The 14,232-nt window shown below is 39.1% G+C and overlaps 1 protein-coding gene across 3 annotated transcripts in view; it reads left to right on the top strand.

Annotated features, from left to right (window-relative positions):
* LOC105257177 (acetylcholinesterase) overlaps nucleotides 1-14,232 on the top strand; it is a 43,967-nt gene extending 29,735 nt beyond the window's left edge. For all 3 annotated transcript variants that reach the window (XM_011267632.3, XM_011267633.3, XM_011267634.3), the window contains 7 exons: nucleotides 943-1,346; nucleotides 1,970-2,200; nucleotides 2,910-3,201; nucleotides 3,834-4,469; nucleotides 4,810-4,971; nucleotides 5,436-5,611; nucleotides 10,978-14,232. In XM_011267632.3, the coding sequence (XP_011265934.2) occupies nucleotides 956-1,346; nucleotides 1,970-2,200; nucleotides 2,910-3,201; nucleotides 3,834-4,469; nucleotides 4,810-4,971; nucleotides 5,436-5,611; nucleotides 10,978-11,126 (2,037 nt within the window). In that variant the 5' untranslated portion in view covers nucleotides 943-955 and the 3' untranslated portion in view covers nucleotides 11,127-14,232. The remainder of the gene's footprint in view (nucleotides 1-942; nucleotides 1,347-1,969; nucleotides 2,201-2,909; nucleotides 3,202-3,833; nucleotides 4,470-4,809; nucleotides 4,972-5,435; nucleotides 5,612-10,977) is intronic.

Raw genomic sequence — 14,232 nt, forward strand, 5'->3', positions numbered from 1 at the left:
TCTAGTGCTTGCATCTTTCATGTCAACCGTGCTTGCGTCAACCGTGTGGATACATTTGGTTGAAAATAAGTTTTGCTCGGGATATTCGACATGTGTAAAATCCATTTTCATCAAGATGTTGAGCGAAACGTATATTTGTATCTGAAGACGCGATTTTCAAAAGAAAAATGTGCAAATATAACATATATATAACATATATATAACATATATATGAAAATATTATTTATATTTTTATCTAATATATTTTTTATCTCATATATTTTATCTAATATCTATATATGTTATATATAACATGTATATAACATATATATAACATATTTAAAACATATAAAAATATTATTTATATTTTTATCTTATATATTTGGATTACATGAGTATTAAAGTGTTAAAATATTAGAATATTAGAATAAAAAAATGTTATCATATAATTTGTATAATCCATATATGAGATAAAAATATAAATAATTTAAAAATATCACTTATATATTATATTAATAGAAAAATATTATTAATGTATAATTATGCGAGTAACATTTTTACCCTTAAAAATCGAGTCTCCCTATCATTCGTCAGATGAAAAATGAACAGTCTCCGATAGATTAATCCCTCGCACTCTTTCATCGCAACATTTCCGATCGTAAAACGGAAGCAACGTGACACGCAGAATTGTCCCTTCAAACATTTGTGTACCAAGTAATTTGTCCATTTTCATCGTACGTATGTAACAAACACATGAACCTATAAATACACCTTACACGAGGATTACGACTCAATGAAAAATAAATTAATTACATCTACATAATTAATAGTCTTGCAAAAGTAAACGCTCACAAATGTGTGTTTTATCATTAAATCGATGTATAAATGTGATTGTAATTTCGTACAACGTATTTATAATTAAATACGTGATCGATATTAACGATTTGCTTCTCTCTCTTGCAGCCGAGCAGGCAGGATGTCGAGAAATCCCAAAAGTTCCTGGCGAACCGGCCCCGGCAGACTGGAGGCCATCTTGGCGCTGAGTCTGATCCTGCTTCTCGTCCTGCAGCCGGATCCTTGCCGCGGTTCGCCGTCTCATCGTAGCAGGCACCACGAGCACGAGCTGCACGTCGCGCAAGAGGCATCGTCGTCGGCGTCGTTATCCTCGTCGTCGTCGTCGCGCGAAGAATTCGACATCAGGAATTCCAGGATCGCCGAAGAGCTACCGCGAGCGTCCGCTTTCACCGGCAACGATCCGCTGATCGTACGCACCAGAAAGGGTATGATCCGCGGCAAAACTCTGACCGCCACCACCGGCAAAGAGGTCGACGCCTGGTTCGGCATACCTTACGCCCAGAAACCCCTCGGTAAGTTTTGCGAAGGAAAAAATTAAATCGATTGAATATCTTGCGAGGAAGGATAAAAAAATCCTTTCCTCCATTTTCTTCCTCGCAGACAGTTAATCCCAATCGTCGTCGTCAATCTACAAATTATTGTAATAATTCACCATCAATTTAATTAATCACATATTATTGATATCGCAATGTTATAAATATAATAGAGTCGTTAAAAATTAACTTAGCATTAATTAAATATTCTCCTCAAAAGTATTATTTTGTCAGTCATTTTCTTTTTCCTTATTTTTTTATAAATTACACCCTTGAATTTGGTGTCGAGAAATAATTAAATATTAATTATATAATTATTTTTCCTTAATTTTTTATAAATTACACACTTGAATTTGGTGTCGAGAAATAATTAAATATTAATTATATAATTATTTTTTCTTATTTTTTTATAAATTACACCCTTGAATTTGGTGTCGAGAAATAATTAAATATTAATTATATAATTATTTTTTGACACCAAATTCAAGGGTGTAATTTATAAAAAATTGAGGAAAAAGAAAATGATTGACAAAATAATATTTTTGAGGAGAAGGGTTAATTTCAAGTAGGCATTCTTTGACGAGATCCTGGTTGTCCTGCAGGTCCTCTGAGGTTTCGTCATCCGCGACCGGTCGAACGCTGGTCGGGCGTGTTAAACGCGACCGCTTTGCCGAACAGCTGCGTCCAGATCCTCGACACGGTGTTCGGCGACTTCTCCGGCGCCACCATGTGGAACCCGAACACGCCACTGAGCGAGGACTGCCTGTACGTGAACGTGGTGGTGCCGCGGCCCAGGCCTACGAACGCCGCTGTCATGGTATGGATATTCGGTGGTGAGTTCCCAGTGACGATCCATCATCAGTCTACCGTCTTTGTTCCTGGTGCAGTCGTAGCTTTGTTCTTTGTACGCGGTAGCTTCAAAGAGAAGCCTCTGAAGAAGCGACTTATATAATATGCAATCATTCAAGATGCCTTCTCTTCGGAGTAGTCTTCTGTACCAACGACTATAAAGCTGTCGGAGGTGTTATTGAAATTGCCTAAGCTTTACAGTCGCATTTCGAATGACGTCAGCAACGTCATACTACCTTTATGCCAGTCATAAAGAGATTTTTTTATTGCCTTGTTACATTATGTATATTCTTGCCGTGTTAACGTTTCAATTAGATTTTTGTTGAATTTCAAGTTGTTTGATTGTAGATATTTTCCATTGTGACGTGGAGATAATTGCTATTATGCTGTTAGAGGAAACTATTTGCATTGTGGAGGTATGAGTGATGCCGCAAAATATTCGAGGGAATTTTCGTAAATTGTATCAATCAACCCTGGCAACTTTTTGAAGCTACTATTACGCTAGAAAATTAATAAAACGCGATCGATTAATGTTATGAAAAAAAAAATATTATATAAAGTTTTATTATCAATTATTAACAATATAATTCTGCTTTTTTAATTTATATGTATAAGAAATTTTAATATTATATATAAATAATATAAAAAAATGTATATTAGTAAACCCAAGGACCTCTGCGACCTCTCTTTCAGGTGGCTTCTATTCCGGCTCGGCCACCCTCGACGTGTACGATCACAAAACCCTGGTCTCAGAGGAGAACGTGATCGTGGTGTCGATGCAATATCGCGTAGCCAGTCTCGGCTTTCTGTACTTTGGCACGTCCGACGTGCCCGGTAACGCCGGTCTCTTTGACCAGATGATGGCTCTGCAGTGGGTGCGCGACAACATCGCTGCTTTTGGTGGCAACCCCGAGAACGTCACTCTCTTCGGCGAGAGCGCGGGCGCGGTCTCCGTCTCCATGCACCTCCTTTCACCGCTTTCCAGGTCAGTTTTAATCAGGCAGCAAACAGGAATTAAAAGTTGGGAAGAAGTGCAAAAATAAAATTATCTTTAATTCCTTCCTGTTCAATATTTTATATCTGTGTCCTACTTTTTATACATTTTTATTTATTAATTTTGTACAAATTGGAAAATTTAATATACACGTAAAAAATGTACAAGATTTTTAATATTCTTTATTATAGTAATATAATAATATATTTAATATAATAATATAATAATATTTATTTAATATAATAATATATTTTTTCGTAGGATATTTCTTCTCTTTTCTCAATTGACGCTAAAAAAAACCCGTTCGATTTTTGATTCCAGGCACCTGTTCAATTCCTTCTTGTTCAATATTTTATATTTGTGTCCTACTTTTTGCACATTTTTATATATTAATTTTGTATATATTAATTTTTATTATATTAATATTTGTTATATATTAATTTTTATATATTAATTTTGTACAAATTGTAAAATTGAATATACACATAAAAAATGTACAAGATTTTTCAGATTCTTTATTATAATAATATAATAATATTTATTTAATATATTTTTTCGTAGGATATCTCTTCTCTTTTCTCGCTAATTGACACTAAAGAGAGCCATTCGATTTTTGATTCCAGGCACCTGTTCAATCAGGCCATCATGCAGTCGGGCTCGCCGACCACGCCGTGGGCGATAATCTCGCGCGAAGAGTCGATCGTGCGCGGCATCCGGTTGGCGGAGGCGGTCGGTTGTCCGCACGATCGCAACAATCTGCGCGAGGTGATCGACTGCCTGCTGAAGAAGGACGCGGACGAGCTGGTGAAGAACGAGTGGGGCACCCTCGGGATCTGCGAGTTCCCATTCGTGCCGGTGATCGACGGCGCGTTCCTCGACGAAACCCCCCAACGCTCCCTCGCCACGACGTCCTTCAAGAAGGCCAACATCCTGATGGGCTCCAACACCGAGGAGGGTTTCTACTTCATAATCTACTATCTCACGGAGCTGTTTCGCATCGACGGCACCGAGGACGTGAAGGTTACGCGCGATCAGTTCGTCAGCGCCGTGTCCGAGCTGAATCCCTACGTGAATCAGATCGGTCGACACGCCATCATCTACGAGTACACAAACTGGCTGTACCCGGACGATCCCAACGCGAATCGCGACGCCCTCGACAAGATCGTCGGCGATTACCAGTTCACCTGTAACGTCAACGAGTTCGCCGGCCGTTACGCTGACACCGGCAACACCGTCTACATGTACTACTTCAAACACAGGTAAAAAGATCGATTCGCAACTCCATTCGCAAGGCATCGGCTATGCGTGGTCGCTTTGAAAAGTTCCAGAAATTATTTTATTTAACACGAGACGCGCAATTATTTAATAAATATATTTTTTTAATACGATAATCCAATTTTTTAACATGAAATTGAATCGCGTTATGCGTTTACGTAAATCAAATCAAAAACGATATAAATTGAGGGGATAAAAGGTTGAAAATTTTTCTCCAATAAAAAAATAAGAATAAATATTTTTTAAAAATGTATTCAATTGGCAAAGATTTAGCTACTTCTTTAATCGCATACGTGTAATTGAAAAATGTACAATTTTAATCAGATCTAGGAACAATCCGTGGCCACGGTGGACTGGAGTTATGCACGCCGACGAGATAAGTTATGTCTTCGGGGAACCTCTGGATCCAACCAAACACTTCACGCAAGAGGAGATACATCTCTCAAAGAGGATGATGAGATACTGGGCAAACTTTGCAAAGACGGGGTAACATTTTCAAACGCGTAATATAATATTTCATCTGATTTTCATTCTTAGCTCTTTATTTTTTTTTTAATAAAAGAAATGTATCCTAATTTAGGAAAAATAACATTGTATAAAATCAGTATAAAATTAAACTATATAATACGTCATAAATAATTGTATTTAAAAAATATATTTATATTGAAAATTTGAAGCTGGATACATTTAATCGGATTGATTAGAGAATTATTGTTTTTTTTTTTCCTATTAACCAGAGTCATACGGATAAAATACGAGCAAATATTCTCTGATCAATCTAATAACGAGGGACAGATTAATTTCATTATTGTCAACAACGTGGATTAATTAGCCATTCGTCGATTCATACATGTTATCGAAATATCTCGAAATTTCCATTATTCGGAGATATTTCGGCGCCGCGTCAGAATCGCGATATATTTAGACGTGTGATTTGTGTGATCGACCAGGGATCCGAATGTGGGCGACGCCGGGGGATGGTCGTCGGCTTACTGGCCCCAGCACACCGTCGCTAATAAAGAGTACCTGACCTTGGACATCAATAACACGGAGATCGGCAGCGGGCCCAGGGTGAGACAGTGCGCCTTCTGGAAGAAGTACCTGCCGCAGCTGCTCGGCGCTACGTGTGAGTACCATACATGAGCAATCATCTCTGACAACCTGTATCAATTTAGAAAAAATTTAGGCCGTTGAAGGCGATTGGTCTCTTGGAAAATAAATAACGTAGAGAGAATTATTCGTACCAATCATGCCAGGCGACCGACAGTTGCGTCTCTCAAACGCAACCGGTGATCTCTTCCGGATCGAATAATCGATCACGTGCGCGCGCGAGACCCTACCTATCGCAGATGCAAGCGGGAATGACAGGGGTTGAGATTCATCGAACCATCGAGGCCCTCGACTGCGTTACTTACCGCGCGGATTGTCTTGTGTATGACACCTGTTGAGCGCCAAGTACGTTTGATTGTTCTCGCACGCTTGAGAATTGCTTCGGAGAAATCGCATTCCTCGACGTAGGACTGGGTAATTCACGTCGAACACGAGCACACCCTGCTCCCTTCTCTCTCCTCTCGAAACGAGCGGCCAAAGAGAGTGGCTTCCGTCGTCGTCGCGATGCGAGAGATCGCTAATCAGCTCTCGTGCGACGTAAATAAGGGTCCACGTTGCTAAAGAAGCGCGAGGAGAGGAAAGATTCCGCGTGTTCCAGTCTTGAACAAGAGTTCGAGAGTGGGTGAAACATCGCGTAAAGGCACACTATTGTGTGTATGAAGCGACGCACACTAGGACGCGAGCCAACGCTCGAGTTTGCATCATTTATTCAGAACTGCTATCAAGTGCGCTTCGCCAAGTGTCCCACTTAAGGACGGCACTCGCGCTTCGTTGCGGCTTCGACGACGGGAGATCTCGCGAGGAAATCTTACGAGACGCATACGCAGTTCATCCCTTCGTCAGTTTCTTTTTCTGTTTTTGACAGCTGAAGGAGGGGTAGCCGATATTCGACAGATAATAAAATAATTAATAATTTATAAAAAAATAAAATAATTAATAAAATAATTTATAAATAATTTATAATTTACAATAAAATAATAAAATAATAAAATAATTTATAAATAATTTATAATTTATAATAAAATAAATAATAAAATAATAAAATTCGCGATATCTCACGTATGATTATATCGCGATTATATCGAAGCTGCAAGATGTGATCGCGAGAAATTTTAACGAACGAAGACGGATTATCTCCTCTTTTCGAAGATACAATTCAGTTATTTGTTATTGTAGATCAAAATGGAGAAAGAATTCTAACGTGTGCGAGAAGAAAGAATTTTCTTAATTAAAAATACGATTAAAAGGGGAGAGGAAAGAGGGACTCCTCGAGATAAGAGTTCTGAATGAAATGCAAACACGAGGGTTTCTTAATAATTAATTTCAAATAAAAGGAGAAAGTATAAAGAGAGGAGGATCTCTTGTATAAATCTCGATGATGCACTTCGGAATCCGAGGGCCTCGCGAATTAATTAATTCGCGTATGTTTGTAGCGCAAGGTAATCGTTTTCGCGGGCAGATTCATTAACCGATTTTTATCGCCGGCTCGCGCGTGGGTCGCGATAACAGCCTGAAATTTGTACCTGCTCGAGCAAAACGACGTCGCTTTATATGATAATTATTACGATTACGGTATAAAGCCCCGATCTCTCGCACGCCAGTCTGGGATTAAATAGCGTGGCGTGTCATCGCGGTCACGAAAGAAATGTCGCCCGCCGTTTTTATACGACGAATGTATTACAGAGACCACAGAGAGAAAGAGAAAGAATGTATATACTGGGTGTCCTAGACTTAACGAATCAGCCGTTATAGATTCCTGAGGTCATTTGGAGACGAAAAACCTTCATTCCAAAATGTTGAGAAAGATGTAATTTCGGCGCTACAAAAGATTAAAGATTACCAATCAGCGCGTTACGTTTTCCTGTGCTCAGGGACAAAGCACATCAAAGGGCTCATACAGTGCCATAATATCAATATCGATAGAGGGATCGATATAAAATAAAAAATATGACATGTCAGTAGTTTGAAGATTTTTATGAAATCTTCCTCAACATTTTGAATTTTCGTCTCCAAATGATCTCAGGAATCTGCTATTAATCGGCTGATTCGTTAAGTCTGGGACACCCTCTATAAGTATGTACATATCCGGAAAGTTTCTTTTTCTCTCGCGCGCTCGAAAATCGTTCTCGTCGGGGAATTTCATCGTTTCCTCGACACACACCGTGACAGAAAGATGGGGAAGGCGAGGGAGCATCGCGATAACGAACTCTCGTAAATTTCTACTGTACGTATAACTTGGAAATAAGCTCCGTAAGCGCCCGTTAAGACGAAGGAAAGTACCCTCGCGCGAGAAATGTCAAGAAATGCGTCACTGACGCTACGAAATGTTAAATTTGTCATTCCGAGGGAAAAAGAGAGAAACGTATTTGCTCGCAAACATAATTAATTTCATTTACACAGAACGTCTACAGCCTAGTCCGGGGTATGAAATATATTTGCTAATAAATTAAAGAATAAAGGTTCGACGATATAAATCAAATTATGGAGAGAAGAGAGATCAAAAAAAGGGGCGAGTAAAAAAAAAGCTGTTAGTGTGAGTGCGTGGAATGGAATTTACAAGCGAGAAAAATAGAAAGATTCATAATTTGTTGGTTCGTATGTTACATTATGCATTCACGTTGACAACTGTGTTTTTATTCGCTTCGTGTTTTGCCCTTCCCTTTCTCTTCAATTTAATTTACATTTGTTTATTCATTATTGACTTCTATTTTTGCGCGTGCAACATAGAGAGAGACGAACAAAATGTTATTTTTCCGAAACATTGTGTAAACTGCAAACGCTATTCTGTAGATAAAATTTTAAAGCGGTAAATCAATGAAATTTAATTCCTTCGAGTATCTTCTTTTACGTTAATTTCGTTAATAATAAATAACCGCATGAACACTCGCTGTATGCATTTGTATAAAGTAAATCTATTTTCACTCGCATATTAGTTTCAGACCACGAGAATCATTCGTTTCCGCTGGTTATCAAAGAGAGAAAAAAAAACAGAGTGCAAGTACAAATTAAATGCATAAAAAGTACATATATTCTCTATACGAATTAATTATAAAATTCATTATAAAATTAATTATAAAAAGCCTACCTACACGAATTAATTATAAAACACCATTGTGTATTCCATGTAATTAGAACAGGAAGAAAAAGATATACGTTAGATATAAATAAAGAGGAAAACTAAAGGAAAATTTCTTGAACAAGCTTTCCTCCTTCTAAAAAAATAAAGAAGATATCTAAAATTTAACATAAAATTTAATATTTTTAAATATATAAATATTTTATATTTATTTTTATTATATCTTTATTTTTATTAAATATTTTATATTTAAACATTTAATAAATATATTTTATATTTATTTTTATTAAATATTTTATATTTAAATATATATTTTTTTAAATAAAAAACATTTTCTATTTTTAAATATAAATATATAAAATATCCCACGAGGACGATTTCTTTTAAGATTCTCATATTTACAATAATATATTATATATTGTCAAGTAATAAAATATGAGAATTTAAAAAAAATCCATTTACAGGCTGTCGATGTACAAAATTGGGGATCGAAAACGAGATTTTCCGGGCCGCTAAAGTGTTTCTACGAGTTGATACCTTTCGTTAATCAGTTGGCGGTTTCGCGGTCTGGCGTCTCGAAGATGGAAGGAGGAAACCAGAGAGAGAGAAAGAGAGAGAGAGAGAGAGAAGAGAGAGGGGGATGTGTGTGGGATAAGGGGGTTAAACGCCCGGCGCGTTCTCGCGACCCGGTGTTGAGAAGTTTGTTCGGCGACGTGTGCGAGCTCGTCGCACGTGCAAACTCGCGCGGATTCGCGACGACGCGGTTTAGACGCGCCGCGAGTTACTTACCCGCGGCATCGATCCGCGCCCTGCCTGGCCACCACCACCACCACCACCACCGGCACCAGCACCACCATCATCACCGCCGCTACCACCACTACGATCCACCCCCCCAACGCCACCCTCGGCAAGTGTGCTGCTGGTCCGATATACTACCCCCGTTTACTCGGCTCCGCGCTTGTTCGTTTTGTTCCGCTGCGCCAAGAACGCGCGCGCGATCGAGAAGCTCCCCCGCCTCCCCTCCACCCTCCACCCCCCCTCGGCGCGTCGATCTTGCGACGCACAATGCGAAAATTTGCCTATCACGTCGATCCGAGAGAGGAAAGGATCTTCGAGGGCTACCAATGTATCCCCCCGCGGACTCCGTTTTTCGAGATCCCGCGATCCGAAGATCAATGTGAAATTTGGGCTTGTGTTTTGAGAAGGGAGGGGGTATTTATTTTTGCAAATATTGTAGAAATATTATGTAAAACGAGGCGTTGAATCGATTAAACTTGTAAAGAACTCGAGCAGCTGTTGGTGAGATTGATTCTTTGCCCTGTCGTTGCACGTGACTATCATGTCTCTTGATAATTAAGAAAAATATTGATAAAGAGTGTAATAATGTACACTGCTTTTTAATATCGGAAAAATATATTTCGATTTAAATTGATAATTTTATATTTATTGTTAAAAAAATGCCTCGAACTAAAAATTTATTATATAATTGTTATATTATTATATAATTGTTATATTATTATATAATTATTAAAAAATTGTTATATTATATAATTATTATATAATTGTTATATTATTATATAATTATTATATAAATATTATATAATTCGACAGATTAATGCCCCCATCTCTCATATTTGGCAGCAAAATTTCGCTTCTCTCTATTAAAAAAAAATGTTAAAAAACATTACACTTGCTCATAATTAAGTACACTGAGGAAAAAATTATCTTGAAATAAAAAAATTTTAGTTAACTCAAGAAAGCAATTTATTCGGTGGGTACTAATCACGTATTTACTTGTATTCAAAACGTCACGTCTGTTTGCTTAAGTTAAGTATTTATTTACATATGTTTAAAAATATATATATGCTTGAAAAAATATAATTTTTAATTAAATATTTTAATTTTAATTTTACAAAATATTTATTAGAATGCATTTTTTATTCTCAAAAATTTTAAATTTTTTAATTTAAAAAAATAATACATTTAATTTAATAAATTATAGTATATATTTTACGAAAATAGTATTTAAATATAAAAAATATATAAATGAAAATAATGTACTTAATATAACATGCATATTTAATTAAAATTAAATGATTTTGCTTAAATGAAATAAACGATAAAAAATTTTTCCCTCAGTGTACCATTCACTCGCGATTATTTATAGACTCTAGACGAAAAAAGGATGCTCGAGCTATCGGAATACAACTTGAATATCGAAATTTGAGTTTGCGTAGTTTAAGCGCGCGATATGTAGAAGTCTGAGATCGGCAGTGATGATTCTAAGACGGAGACGTTTGTTGCAGCGAAACTGGACGTCGGGTCCAAGGAGACCTGCAGCGGCACCAGCCTCGCCGACTCCGGCGCGACCCGGATACTCCTGATCTTGAGCCTGTTATTGACCGGCCTCACTACTCTGCCTCACATCCAACACGACGTCAGAGGCATCGTTTAGCTCCCGACCATCGCCGCCGCCGGATCGGTGGTCGGCCGTCGAGCCGCCGTCCTAGCCCCGTCGAGCAGCAGCAGCAGCGTCAGCATCAGCATCAGCAGCAGCATCAGCAGCATCAACAGCGGCGGCCCGTTTTCTCCCTGAGGAAGAGGACGAACGGACGGATGGACGGAAGGAAGGCGAGCAAACACACAGACGAAACAAACGAACGAACGAACGATCGGGAAGACGACGGCACCGCGCGAGAAACAGACATATCAATAGTAGACGAGTGCTCGATCGCCGGGGGATCGACGATGAATAAAGCAAAATAAACACGCTCGCGTCTGTGAAAGAGAAAAGGAAGGGAGAGATAGATCAGGAAAACTATGGGGAGAGACCCCTGGGGAACCCAGTGGAATCCGGAGCTCGACTTTTCTTGGCGCGGATCAGTGAAGAGAGAAAGGGGAGGATCGACAGATCCGAGAAAGCTAAACGATAGGGTGAGAGAAGGAGAATAGCGCAAGGTATCGATTCGATATAGCGACGTGGAAATGATAACGCGAAACTATTGGCGAAACGCTACGCGGTTAATTGCGCTCATTAAAGTTCCCGCGAGTCACCCCCAAGACTTGACACTCAAATAGAGCGAGGGAAGTTTCGGAGATGCGCGTAAATTGGAGAATTCAGAGGCTTTAAGGTTCGCGAAAATGAAAGAGCTTGAAAAAATTGAAAGATTGGAGAGAATTCGAGAGGACGTTGAGGATTCACGAGAACTCGAGGTGCGAAGACTCGAGTTACCGGAAGTTATATCGCGCTGGGAATTCTCGTGGCGTCGTAAAACTATCGTTACGACCGACATATCATGCCTCCGTCGATCCCGGTCTCGCCTTATCCAGGATGCCGAGAGAGATGAGCTTTTTTCCCTTCACACTACCCCCGTCGTATATCGTTATGTGGGTCACCCTGGTCATACGGGGATTTTATGAACAAGAATCGCCGCATCGCGTCGCGTTTATTGGGACATTATCCCGTGGAACAGGGATGTACGAGGTGTTTCATACAGATAAGAGGGATACAGACCAGTATTTCCCTTATAAAAAAAATTAGCATCTTTGGCAAAATTTCCGAAAACGAATTGCATTTGAGGCATTTTATTTTTCACATTCTTGTCGCAAAGAGATTCAATCGCTAATAAAAGTTACCATTTATTTTCTTTTTTATTAAACAACATTTTACGATGTTTAGCGTCGAATAATTTAATAATATAAAGAATCTTTGTTGGAAATGTTCTTCGCCGGAAAGCACACTTTGCTGACGTAAGGGAATTTATTTATATCGACTTGAAAATAAATGTCTCCAGGCATTTTATTGTAAAGATCAGATTTTTTTTTATTGAAATAGAATTATCAAAAATTTATTTTTCACAAAGAAAAAAAGATGCTCATGTCTATATATATTTTATGTGATACCCATCTATAGGGGACACCTCGCATATATCGGATACAGACCTGGATTGAAATGAGAGTCGTCCGCAGAGAGACTTTTGCAATTTCGCCTGGAGTCTCGCTGGACCTGCAGAGCTTCCCTCGCAATATAACGAGATCTGCATTGAAATATCTTTGAAAAAAAAAAAAAAACTCTGTTCTCTTATCGATGCATCTAATTCTGTTCGAAAAGGGTATCAGTTTCTCCCCGATGAGGGATCGGCTCAAATCGATATAAAGCGAATCGCATTTCTGCTTCGTAAATATCACATATCTAATCTGACATGACAATGTTATATTATCCTGCACCTCGTATCGGCATCAATCTCGATCTCAATTTTGCATTGTTTCGTTATCGATCGATGTCTGAGATAACAATCGATCTATTCTTATCGCGAAATCGCGGATTTCAATCCCCGATGCAGAGATTGCGGATGTGAAAAATCTGCAAAACTGTCCATTAAAGGATTTATCTAACGGAGTAAGAATTATCTCCCCTCGTTTGTCACGACGTGCACCGATGCACCGCGTGTCGCTTATCGCGATTCATACTCAACAGCCGACGAAGATGAGCGCGACGTCGCGTGAAATTGCCGTTGCTCCCTCTTCCCTCCCCCCCGGATCGACAGACTCAGCATTTTCGCGCTCGCATCTATCATGTACCTATACATGTACGTACGCAGAAAAGTGGCAATAGGGTGAGCAATTCGATCTGTACGACCCGATACTCTCCCATATGTCGCATCGCTTTCGTAAAAGGAACGAGAGGAAAAAAATAATTCCATCCATCTCTCGCGTTATATCCTTCTCCTTTCGCACAAATTCGTTCGTATCGTGTCCTAAAGCCATGGGAACTCGAATCGAATGATGCAGATCTAGTTTCCATCCTCGTGTACGAGAGAAAAAAAAAGGGAAATTAGAGGAGGAGAGGAAACGATGTTTTTTATTTTTCAACCCCGACGCTAAAAGCTCGGATTTTGGCGCGTTGGAGGCAAGATGGACGAGGGATTAAACGGCAATGATAATTAATCCTCGTCCCAGGAAGGTGTCCAATGTATACCTGATGAGCAGCTGCAGTATTTCCAGGAAGCTCGCTCTCTCCTATTGATTTTTATTTCCACTTTTGCCGGAGACCGACGCGCATCAGAGTGTCGCTGTGTTGTGATAGGAAATTTTAAATCCTCGCTCCCACATCATCCGATTTTGTCCTTTCGAATAAATTCACGCGCAATCGTTGACGTAAGAGACTCGAGCTTCAAATATTCCGCTTTTAGAATTAAATTATTCCTTTTACGCACTCGAACATTAATTTAGGCCATCGCGAAGGTCTCGTATAAATCATCTCTCGCGTTAATCGCTCCGAGGGTCGCCCTCGATCGTCGGTCCCGAGTCGAATTCTCGTCGACAGATTTGACATTCCCCTGAAAATTCTAGAGATTCCAAGACGCGAAAGAGAGCCGGATTCCATCGTGATTCCCGGGGACCCCTTGGGCCCACATCTAGCTAACTTAGCAGTACAACAAGAACCCGTTACAACGTAAGTAGACATGTAAAAAAGAGAGAGAGAGAGGGAGAGAGAGAGAGAGAGAGAGGAGAGAGTACTCGCTAGTTCGCAGTAAGAGATAAGAAAAAAAAAGTTATTA

Source organism: Camponotus floridanus, unplaced genomic scaffold (assembly GCF_003227725.1).
Source record: "Camponotus floridanus strain SB8 unplaced genomic scaffold, Cflo_v7.5 scaffold35, whole genome shotgun sequence".
Classification (NCBI taxonomy): Eukaryota; Metazoa; Arthropoda; class Insecta; order Hymenoptera; family Formicidae; genus Camponotus; species Camponotus floridanus.